The 12,579-nt window shown below is 40.3% G+C and overlaps 1 protein-coding gene across 3 annotated transcripts in view; it reads left to right on the top strand.

The window, feature by feature from the left end:
• Nucleotides 1–12,579, top strand: part of melt (ventricular zone expressed PH domain-containing protein melted) — a 29,965-nt gene that overhangs the window by 3,868 nt on the left and 13,518 nt on the right. For 2 of the 3 annotated variants that reach the window (XM_028182341.2, XM_028182339.2), the window contains exons 2-7: nucleotides 2,765–3,019; nucleotides 3,866–4,070; nucleotides 4,699–4,958; nucleotides 8,297–8,443; nucleotides 9,092–9,249; nucleotides 10,024–10,277. In XM_028182341.2, coding sequence (XP_028038142.2) covers nucleotides 2,765–3,019; nucleotides 3,866–4,070; nucleotides 4,699–4,958; nucleotides 8,297–8,443; nucleotides 9,092–9,249; nucleotides 10,024–10,277 — 1,279 coding nt within the window. The remainder of the gene's footprint in view (nucleotides 1–2,764; nucleotides 3,020–3,865; nucleotides 4,071–4,698; nucleotides 4,959–8,296; nucleotides 8,444–9,091; nucleotides 9,250–10,023; nucleotides 10,278–12,579) is intronic. The other variant, XM_028182340.2, reaches the window with a different exon arrangement.

Genomic DNA, 12,579 nt, shown 5'->3' on the forward strand with positions numbered 1-12,579 from the left:
AAAATGGAAAAAATAAGGAAAAAGAATAAATGATTTTATGGAAATCTTAATATTATGATTTATATTATATTAATATCGATAAAAATCATTAAGATTACTTATTGTGCATTTGTGATGAAATGATTCATTACAGAAACTAACTAAATGTAAATAATGAATTTTATCGAAATGCAATTTTAAGCTATATTATACTACACTGTTTTGATAAAATTAATTAGATGCTGAAAATGAGTTCTGTAATGTAATGTATGCTGTTTTCAAATAATTATCCATTTAATAAAAATAACTAGTGCTGCTTAGTGAATCTTTGTAAATGCCTGACTTCCAAAGTTGCAATTATCAATTTTCTACCAAAGACGTAACGGCTAAAATTGGCCAGCTAGAAATTTGTGTGTTTTTGCATTTTGTAGAATATGCAAAAATGAGCCCATTATACATAAAAACGCATTTAGTGATTTTTTGCAGTTAATGAGTTCTTGCAATAAGCCGACGATATATAAAAATGAAACCCGTTTTCCGTTGTCACGACATAACATGAAAACGGCTTGACCGATTTGGCTAATTTTGGTCTTGAATTATTTGTGGAAGTCCAGAGAAGGTTTAAAAGGTATAAAAATATGAAAATTCTCGGAATTAAATAAAAATAACAATTTTGTTTTCCCTTTGACGTGTCCCCCGTCGGACGGATTCCTTTTGTTTGTTTTAAGTTTATTCTATATAAAAGTTTAGGTCTTTTATTTATCGATTGAGGCACTACGAAGTCTGCCGGGTCAGCTAGTGTATTAAATAAAAGTAATTTATAAAAATATAACAGATGAGCAGGCCCAGATCCCCATCCATTTGATTTGAAGTTGTTATTAGTGTGCTTAAACTTCACAAAATGGATATTATTGCCTCCCTTGAGATGTGACCAAAGTATAATATTTTTCCATCCTTTAAACGTGGTCCTACCACCATATTACTGGTGTTAGGACCTCTTGTGAGTTGTCACGGGTAGGTACCACCTCCCTGCCTATTTCTGCTGTGAAGTAGTAATGTGTTTTGGTTTGAAGGGTAGGGCAGCTGTTGTAACTATACTTGAGACCTTAGAACTTATATCTCAAGGTGGGTGGCGCATTTACGTTGTAGATGTCTATGAGCTCCAGTAACCACTTAACACCAGGTGGGCTGTGAGCTTGTCCATCCATCAAAGCAATAAAAAATCTAAACAATAAAAAAAAACCTGACCAATTTTTGCTATAAGTGGTTGTACCATTGTAGGTAGACGAGCATACGGCCCACCTGATGGTAAGTGGTCACCGTCGCTCATGGACGTCAGCAATGCCAGTAGCAGAGCCAAGCCGCCTACAATCATTAAGAGTTTCTCGCTCATATATACTGAATCTTTAATTATTACTTACTTGCTTTACATATTTACATACAATTTTAATAGACCGTTTTCTTTGTATTTTAATCTTGAAAGTGCATTCTAGGTATGAAGTTGTTTAACATACAGTCTAAGACACTTACTTGAATGAATTGAACTTTTTTTTTATTACTTAGATGGGTGGACGAGCTCATAGCCCACCTGGTGTTAAGTGGTTGCTGGAGCCCATAGACATCTACAATGTAAATGAGCCACCCACCTTGAGATATAAGTTCTAAGGTCTCAGTATAGTTACAACGGCTACCCCACCCTTCAAACCGAAACGCATTACTGCTTCTTGGCAGGAATAGGCGGGGTGGTGGTACCTACCCGTGCGGACTCACAAGAGGTCCTACCACCAGTGATTACGCAAATTATAATTTTGCGGGTTTGATTTTTATTACACGTTGTTATTCTTTCACCGTGGAAGTCAATCATGAACATTTGTTAAGTACGTATTTCATTAGAAAAATTGGTACCCTGGTGCATTGCTACATACGAATGCACCGGACGTCTTATCCTTTAGGCCACGACGACTTCAAACTTCGTTGCTTTTGGTACTGTGCAATAAGACCTAAAAACTTTTGTTTTGTAACACAATATTTAAAAAAATTGGTAATTTTAATCTTAATATTCAGTAGATAGCTTTGAGAGAAAACAAAACTATAACAGTGCCTTTATATATTATTATCTTTGTTTAAATCATTTTATCTTAAACTGTGCTTTGCTGATATTGAAGACTGATTGGTATGCAGTGATAAATATTTAAAGTACACAGATATTTATATGAAAATTGTGCAGTATTAAAGTTAAATATATAAAAAATTCCAACTTCTGTAATATCTTAGACTTGTGAAACAAGTTTTTCTATATAAAGGTTTTAAACACTCGAATGTCTAATCAGAGTCAATAACTTCTCTGTATAGTAAATCATAAACATCTTTCAAGGGAAACATGGAAATAAAGCAACGACTAAGCTAACGGAGCATAATATATGCAAGTTTCAAGCCACATAATCTGTTTATGCTAATTCTGAGTCCAGTTTGATCATTCAACGTCTTTATTATTCAAATCATTTGTATTATGCATGAATGTGTTTCTTAACCTTTCTATTAACATTTTCATTTTGGCATAGTCACAATGATTTTTGTCCTGCAGTTTGAGGCTTTAATGTAATATTATGTAGTAAAATGAAATAAATTTATGTCTCAGTAATTGTAGATAATACATTTAATTAGAATCTGAATATGTTTGCCAAGAAAGACAACCTCTTAGTAATTTTGTTAATCAAAAAGAGTTGCATTTAAAACACATGTTCATTCGGTTTAAATAAATTGCATTATGTTTTTAATGTTACAGTTAAAACAAATAACAGAAGTCTCATCCCGACCTGATTACGTCCGCAACGACAGGGATCAGGCCCTCATAGAGATATGCGTGACGCGAGTTACGTCATGTATCAAGGAGACAGGAACATTGGACAAATACTGCGCAGCTCTAGTGGCACTATTGGAGTCATGCCTGCACCATAACTTGATGCCATTAGGGCATTTAAGAGATGATGATCCACCTCATGCAAAGATTGCTTCTGATGTCATTGCTTGCATTGTATTGGTAAATATGAATTTTAAGTAAAGTTTTAAATCTCTAGTAAAAGGCTTTAAATCTCATGCACATATGTATGCTATGCATGTTCAACATTCAGATAAAATCATTAGTAAGTCTACAATGTCATGAATGCTACATTCTATCGATCTCCATGGTGACCTGAAGCTTGACTCAGTCAGTAAGTATCTACAGTCGGCATCATTGCGCCACTTTGAGAAGGCGGCACGACATGAGAACCCTCTTGTCTTGGCCGCTGGAAATTATATACCCGATCCTGTAGACCGAATGGTAAATAGTCGACGTCGCCCAAAACACGTCATTACGGAGCCTCCCGATCCATTAATGATACTTTTAGGTACCACAAGCACTGATTACCGTTCTCGTCGAACCCATCGCTTGCGACGAAGGGCTCGACGAGCAAATTAACCCATAGACACAACCCACCGAGTTTCTCGCCGAGGATCTTCTCAGTGGGTCGCGTTTCCGATGCGGTGGTAGATTCTGTGAAGCACTGCTCTTGCTAGGGCCAGTGTTAGCAACACTCCGGTTTGAACCCCGTGAGCTCTGAAAGCTATCAGCGTAGGTAGAAGGGAAAAACAATCTATAAATATATAAAAGAGAATGTATGATTGTGTACGTATTGTCACCTATTATCTTACGTAATTAACTTTTTGGGCTATTTTGCTAGCTAAGCCGTTAGCGCATCTGATTCTAGTTCATAATAAATATTCTGAATGTGATTTGTGTGATTTCCGAATGTCGTAGAGGTGTCCTTATTAAATTTAGTTTTCTATTTATCATTGAACATCTGATTTTGATGAGAGCAACAAATTTAAAAAGTAATGTTTTCAGGTATCGTTTCCACTTCAATCGGACACGGAAAACTATGGCAACAAGAATGTAATGGAGCTGTTCCTCCCCGTCGCAGTACAGTTCCTGCATAAAGGCAATCGGGAGATATCCAGGCACATGGCTCGATATCTGTCATTAGCCGCTGTACATCATGCAGTGCTACTCAAGCCTCACGTTCAAACGATTATGGACTCTATAATGTCCGGTAAGAGAAATCTTAACTGCACAAGGCTGCATTCTATGTTATTTTCATTCATTTTCATAATACATTTTTCAGCTATGATGTCAAAATAGACAATGTTATTATTATCAAGAACTAAAACTTGAATGAAAGCACATGTCACTGAATTGAAATAAGACTAATAATATTAATTCAATTGTTTTGATATTTAGTATGTACGATAAATAATAAAAAATAGTGGTTGCTGTATATTTACTGGTGGTAGGACCTCTTATGAGTTCGCACGGAGAGGTACCATCGCCCTGCCTATTTCTGCCGTCAAGCAGTAATGCGTTTCAGTTGGAAGCGTGGAGCAGCCGTTGTAGCTATACTGAGATCTTAGAACTCATATCTCAAGGTGGGTGGCGCATTTACGTTGTAGATGTTTATAGGCTCCAGTAACCACTTAACAAAAGGTGGACTGTGAGCTCGTCCACCCATCTAAGCCATCCATTTGTTAGGCAGCGGCTTGGCTCTGCCCCTGGCATTGCTGAAGTCCATGGGCGACGGTAACCACTCACCATCAGGTGGGCCGTATGTTCGCCTGCCTACAAGGGCAATAAAAAAAAAGCAATAAAAAAAAACTCACTAAAATGATGAATAATTCGTCTAGGTAACTATCCTCTGTGCCGAATACTAACGAATCTATACGAAGTATCCCCCGAGCCGCTGGAGGGTCACGCGACCGCCCTGGTGTCGCTGCTGCCCCACGCGGAACAAGTCGAGAAGAACTCGCTGTTCGCGCTGTTCGAGCTGATCGCCGCGCGCAAGCCCGACGCCCTGAGGACCTGCGTGCCCCAGCTGCTGTCCTACCTGTGCCCCAGCACCGCGCGCCCCGACGAGCCCGGCTGCATGTGTGTGGACATCGTGCAGGCAAGCACTGTGCACTACTACACGGGACACTCGGTGTCTCCACATCCTCAACTACCTCAACTACATAGTATAATTAAAACTATTTTAACGGTTCACTGTGCTAATTACTTTTTTCTCCTACCGACGCCGAAAGTTCGGTTTTCGTCCCGCTGTACAGGGAAGAAAGTGTAACTTTTCTCCATGGGTACATGTGCGCATGCGCGTTAGTGTCTACGTCTGCTCTCACGCACCTAAAATTTTCCGCCATTGTAGTACTCGGGTAATTTGCAATATTGTGTTTAGTGTAAAAGTGAAATAAACAAAAGGCAATAAAATTTAATAGTGAAGTATGAAACAAATATGAGTTCATCAGACAGTTCTTATTTAATTAGTAGTAGTTTATTTAAAAATTAAAAAACAGTTAAATTGTTTTTTTTATGAGTACGGGGGGCACCGCCCCCCCCCTACCCCCGCCAGGGTTTCGCCCTTGGACCCCGGCTCGGTACTCCAAGAACTTTCGGCCGGGTAGGAGAAAAAATAGTATGTGCACCGCGGGAAAAAAGTTGGACATTTCTTCCCACGTGTAAAATTGCCACCCGAGCCGAAGGCAATTTTACACGTAGGAGGAAATGTCCAACTTTTCTCCCTTGGTGCACAATGTACTATTTTCATTTTCGACACTACGAATGCTCCATAATTCTCTTTAAAGAATTCTAATTGTCCATAAATTATTTTATGGAAAATTTGAGGGTAGTTGGTAAAGTATTCACGTATCGACTTATACATAAATACAGTCGTGGCCAACTAATTAGGGACAATCTCTAGTTAAGCCAAATTGTGAATATTTTTTTTATTTTCCAACGAGTCTTAGCAATATTCCATATCTTTTACATGTAAGTGTAATTAGTCATTTATGTGCGCGATTATACAAACAATAACAACTTCTTAAACATTAAACCTCTTTACAGTATAGCTGATACAATATCATAGTGCTATTGGTTCAAAGAATGCTGGCTGGCCATTTAATTAGGGACACTGAGGTATTGCGTTCTAATTTCAAAATTGGAATTTTAATACTTTTTTGTTTCTTTTCTTATTGTTTAGTGGTCGTTTTGGCGGCAATCCAGATTTTTTATTTTAAGTTTTGAGAATTATTTTGAAGAAAAATGGCCAAAAATAAAAGTTGCGATCCAACACTACGAAAAATTATCGTTATCGTTAAAAATAAAAGTTTATCGAGCGTGGTTGGTCATACCGAAGGATAGCACAACATTTAAATTGTTCAAAAACTATGGTATGCAATGCAGTGCAACATTTCAAGCGCTATAACACAGCTTTAAATGTGTCCAGAACAAAAAGATCGAGAAAAACGACTCCGCAAGAAGATAAAATGATAACCAGGTTAGCTAAGAAAGATCCGTTTCTAGGCTCTTTTTTAATTAAACACGAAGTGTTTGGGGCCAACGAAAGAGCCGGTGTATCTGCGAGGACCGTTCGACGACGTTTGGTAGAAGTAGGGTTGTTCGGAAGAGTGGCTCGCAAAGTACCGTTATTGAAGAAACAACATAGAAATGCTCGTTTGGCATTTGCACGTAAATATGGACATTGGACCTACGCCCAATGGCAACATGTACTTTTCTCTGACGAGACCAAGGTTAATTTGATTTCTTCAGATGGAAGACAATATGTACGGCGTCCTGTAAAAGCGGAAATGAATCCAAGATTCACAAAAAAAACAGGTGAAACATGGCGGTGGAAACATTAAAATATGGGGTTCATTTTCTGGACGTGGAGTGGGGCCTGTGAGGAAAGTGCAGGATAACTTAAACCAACATCAATACAAGGCAATATTGGGTGAAACTATGCTTCCCTATGCTGAGGAGCATCTCCCTATTATATGGACGTTTCAGCAGGATAACGACCGGAAACATACCGCCCATTCAGTCAAGTCGTTTCTTACCAGTCAGTTTGTATCGGTGCTAGATTGGCCAGCAAATAGCCCGGACCTCAACCCAATTGAGCACCTTTGGTACGAAATCAAGAAAAAAGTTGCCACTTATCGTAATACAAATTTGGATGAACTTCATGAAGCTTTTTGTGAGGCATGGGCAAACATTCCTGTCGAAACATGTCAGAAACTGATAATGTCTATGCCACATCGGTGTCAAGCGGTAATTACTAACAAAGGTTTTGCTACTGAGTACTGATTTTATACGTAATAAAATGGAGCTGTTAAAGATATTATAACACTGAAGATTATAAGTTTTGTGTAACTGTATTTTTCATTATAGTTTACTGTCCTTAATTAAATGTCCACTACAGAATTGTACCTTAATATTTAATACATGTTTAATCTTTGATATTAAATACTTTTTCTATTTATTAAATCTTTTATTTACAGCCATTTATAGCATAATAATCGGATCACATTATGCAAATAATACGTGCTGAGAAATCAATAGGGTTTTATATTTAAATGTACATAACCGGTTATAGCCCTTCACTATCTTAAATGTCCCTAATTAGTTGACCACGACTGTATATCGCTTAACATTTAAGATTTGTCGTCTGTGATCACGAAAAACTAATAGCCTAAGAGCCCGCGACAGCCAGACCTTGGTTATTTTATAAAAGCTGAAAGTTTCCCTGTGTATGTCTCCAACACAGGTAAGTACGACCCGTGATTATAGAGTTTCGATTGTGGTTCCTTGGGCAGGTAACAGGCAGTAAAGGTATATAAAATAGTACCTTAAATTCGTCAGAGTATAAAGTTATTTTTTTTATTATTTACTCCAGAATACCTTTAGAAATCACGATATCCATTGCCGGACACTTTTCCAGTTGCTACCCCCTGTAAACCCTATAAACATAAAAATAAAAAACCCCCAATAAACCACTAATTTGAGTGTCTCACTTGCATTACGATGCCGCTCTATATGTTATATGACGTTGCATGAGAGATCATTTCATAGCGAGAATGCTAAATTATTAATAACTATAGTTCAAGTTCGTAGATTTTTAGTTTTTTATTTACATCTAAACTTCGCGTTTTAATATTTTAATAACCACTCACTCACAAATTTTAACATGTGACGTCACAAAACTATTGCCCCCCCATGCCCCTTGTCACACTATATCACATTTCGGTGACACCCCCCATCCCCGTCAACGTGTGACGTAATTTATGGATGACCCCTAATGAGGAATTCGAAACTGCTGGAATAATAATATTAATGAAAAATTTAACCTTAAAATAGTTTTAATTATGTCGCTACCTGTGGAAACTGTAAAAAATATTATCCTTTAGTATTATACAAACGGTCCACCCGAGTACACGAGGCCACCGTGTCGGTCCGCAGGTGATGGCGTGCGTGAGCCGCAGCCGCGCGTCGCTGCTGAGCGAGCAGGGGCCGGCCCTGGCGCGCGCCGCCGCCCCCCCGCACGCCCCGCCCCGCCTCGTCGCGCTCGTCGCCGCGCTGCTCACGCGCATCGGCTACACGCACCGGGTACGGACCGGGCTGCCGCCTCATAAAATCACCTATGAATGAATGAATGAATGAAAATTCTTTATTACACAAAATAATATACAAAGACGAACTTAACGCCATGCAGTCATTCTCTTCCAGTTAACCCTCGTTGATGAAGTGAAAGATTCAAGAAGTGCGTAGTTGTGATGAAGTTAATACATGGCGATAATTTGAAGAATTACACCTATCATCAGATAATAACGATTTATTTTAAGAGCAACAGGAAATGTGGATTTTCTATAATTTGTGTCAACAGATCCGTAAATTCAAAGTCGCTCAGCGTGCTATGGAAAGGTGTATGCTGGGAGTTTCTTTGATGGATTGAGTCAATAATGAGGAAATCCGTCAAAGAACCAAAGTAACCGACATAGCCCTAAAGATTAGCAAGCTGAAATGGCCATGGGCCGGACATACCTGCCGATGGAGCAGACGTGTTCTGGACTGGAGACCGCGTATCGGTAAGCGCAGCGTTGGGCGTCCCCCTGGCCGTGGGACCGATGACTTGCGGCGATATGCTGGGAAAGATTGGATGCGGAAGGCGGAGGATCGTTCATTGTGGCGGACTATGGGAGAGGCCTACATCCAGCAGTGGAGAGACACAGGCTGATGATGATGATGTGTCAACAGGAGCGAGCTCAAGAAGCCCTGAACTTCATACTGGAGAAGCTGTCGACTGCGGACCGCGCGCAGCAGGCGGTGCTCATGAGGGAGGCCACGTCGCTCTGCAGCGCATTCCCCGCTCTGTTCACCGACAAACTGCTCACCGCCGTCAGGGCCAATAATACGTGAGTTTCAACTGTATTCAATTTTTTACGACTTTTTTTTTTAGTACATATTGATTTTGAAATTTGTCTATTAATTTATAGACCCTAAAGAAATGACATGTCTTTTGAATTTCAAAAAATAAATAATTTTGGTCCCTTATGGAATCAAAAGTTCTTATTTTATGTATGTACCGTACTGACCAAAATGTTGTTCAAAGACTATAGACTCGTATTGAGTTTATTCTTGTAGTTTTTTTTATTGCCCTTGTAGGCAGACGAGCATACGGCCCACCTGATAGTGAGTGGTTATCGTCGCCTATGGACCTCAGGAATGCCAAGGGCAGAGCCAAGTCGCTGCCTACCGCTTAATACTCTCCACAAGCCTCGTTTGAAGAAGGACATGTCATAGCGCTCGGGAAACACCGTGGAGGGGAGCTCACTTCATAGCCGGATGGTATGTGGCACTGTCGATGAACGCAGCGGTTCCAGATAACATGGATGAACTCTGCTCCGATGGCGGCAGGTGCGATGAGTAAAAGGAGATGAGGGAATCATCTCAAACAATTCCTCAGAGCACTCCTCTAAGACTGACTAAGATGACTAAACGAGTTAATCGCTGGTCGGTATTAAGTAATGGAAGACCGTAGACATCATCGTGTAAATGCCACCGCCCGATCTGGGTTGTGAGGTCAAGGTTTCAGTTGTATCTTAATTATGGCTATAGTAGTAACATGAAATAATAAGGATGGCCGTATCAATAATGAATTTATTTTAACACGAAACATTTTGATACAGCACTCGTCCTAAATCAGCGATATCTCACAGTGAAGTCAACCGTACATCAGGCGGCGTTACCATCGTCAAGCTGGGGGGCCCGCAGAGTGCCCCCGCGCCGCCCCCTCCGGTGACCCCCGCGCCCCCCGCCGCCCCCCCGGCGCCCCCCGCGGCCGGGTACACGCGGCGCGCCAAGCTCGGGGACTCGCGCAGTACTGGACGACTGCACCCAGGACCTAACTCACATCGAAGCATGACCAGACTGAATGTAGCGGGTATAAATTACTACACTATAAAAATTGTTAACTAACTTCTTCTTTTCTGGTCTATTTAAATTCCTCCACTTTGCCTAGGCTTCGGCATCCTTTGGGTGAGATTATTCTCCTCCATATCCGCTTTTACCACATCCAATCTGCGTTTCTTGGGTTTACCGCAGGATCCTAGTAATTTGATCTATGTAACTACGAGAAAAAGGCTCTCTTCCATCTGCCGGGAACGTGTTATGAGCTTTTTCGGATACATCATGCGGTCTCCCAGACATGAATTACACAAGCTCATAATTGCGGGCCGCATAGAGAGAAAGCGCGCCGTGGGCAGAACACCAGCCAGATGGTCAGATCTAGTAAAAAAAGCACTTGGTGGTAGTCTGTACCATGCGGTCCATGCCAGCCATGATCAAACACAGTGGAAGAACATCACATGTTGTCGCGATCCTCAGTAGTGAGGGACGTGCTTCGCAGAATCTACCACCGGATCGGAAACGCGACCCGGTGGTAGATTCTGCGAAGCACGGCTCTTGCTAGGATTCGTGTTAGCAACGTCGTCAGGTTTGAACCCCGTGAGCTCACTTACTAGTTAAGGTTACGCTGAAATAGCCTCTCAAGGCTCTCAGCTAGGTAGGAAAAAAATATATGAGGGAACGATATAGAAGAAGAAGTACGAGAAAAATATCAAATGTGTCAGTAGGCATTTTCTTATTGCCCTTGTGTGCAGACGTGCATACGGTCAACTGGTGAGTGGTTATTGCCCCATATAAATATCATTTGGGTCCTCTACTTTTTAATGCATTCATCAACGACATTGGCTCGTGTTTTCGTAGCACAAAGTTCTATATGTTCGCCGACGACTTAAAATTCTTCAGGAAAGTAAACTCATCTCTTGACTCTGAATTATTGCAGAGGGATTTGGACAGTTTGTTTGGCTGGTGCAGTGCGAATGGCATGAGTCTGAATATCAGTAAATGCTATGTAATTCGTTTTACTAGAAAAAGACGCTCATTTTCCCGAACGTATCATATTAATGGTGCACCACTATCTGAGGTAGACTCTATTAGGGATCTGGGTGTGACCATTGATAGTAAGCTGCAATTCAGCACACATATTCAGAATATTACCAGAAAGAGCTTTAAAACATTGGGATTTATATTTCGCAATTGCAAAGATTTCAAAAAACCACACACTAAGATCACAATTTATAATGCTCTCGTACGCAGTACCTTGGAATATTGCTGCATTGTGTGGAATCCTTACTATGAAATATACAAGAAACGATTGGAAAGTGTCCAGAAACGGTTTCTATGGTACTTGTCTTACAACTACAATCTGGGTAGGAAGTTACCCAGCTATGAAGATAGACTTTGCCACTTTAATTTGGACTCTCTTCTAAACCGGAGAAAACTAATGGGGGGTATATTTCTGTACAAATTAATTCATGGAATAACCGACACGCCTAATCTATTAACCCAGATAAAAATATCAGCCCCTAAGTACCTACCAAGAACGAAGAAATATAAACCGTTTATAAGAAAGCCCACTCGTTCGAATTTAGGTGCTTACTCTCCCTTAAACAGAATCCTTTGGGACTACAATAATGTCCACGGTAGCGCGGTCTCCGTCAATGTTCCTTCGGAGTCGTCCGATTGCGCTGAACTTATTTTAAGTGAAATAGATGTTTTTTCTGATTGTCTCACTACTTACAGGAAAAATCTGTCGCGGATCATCTCCCAATTAAATTAATCATAAGCAATGAATGAAATGTATTCAAATCTTAACTGTATATTTTTTTTATTTTTGATGTTAATGCACTGTCGATTGCACCTATAATTGAGGTGACATCAGCCATGAACTTTTGTCAATTTGTCAATGTTTTGTATTGATGATCACTTTGTTGGTGCAACTTAATAAATAAATAATAAATAATAAATAAATAATAAACATCAGCAAAGTAAAAGGTATAGCCTACCGCTGAGTACTCTACGCAAGCCTCGTTTGAAGAAGGGCATGTCATATCGCTCGGGAAACACCGTGGAGGGGAGCTCATTCCAAAGCCGGATGGTACGTGACAGAAAAAAATCTTTAGAAACACACCGGTGTTCGAATCCCGCAGGCGGGTACCAATTTTTCTAATGAAATACGTACTCAACAAATGTTCACGATTGACTTCCACGGTGAAGGAATAACATCGTGTAATAAAAACCAAACCCGCAAAATTGTAATTTGCGTAATCACTGGTGGTAGGATCTCTTGTGAGTCCGCACGGGTAGGTACCACCACCCCGCCTATTTCCGCCGTGAAGCAG

This window comes from Bombyx mandarina, chromosome 10 (genome assembly GCF_030267445.1).
Source record: "Bombyx mandarina strain Sakado chromosome 10, ASM3026744v2".
Lineage (NCBI taxonomy): Eukaryota > Metazoa > Arthropoda > Insecta > Lepidoptera > Bombycidae > Bombyx > Bombyx mandarina.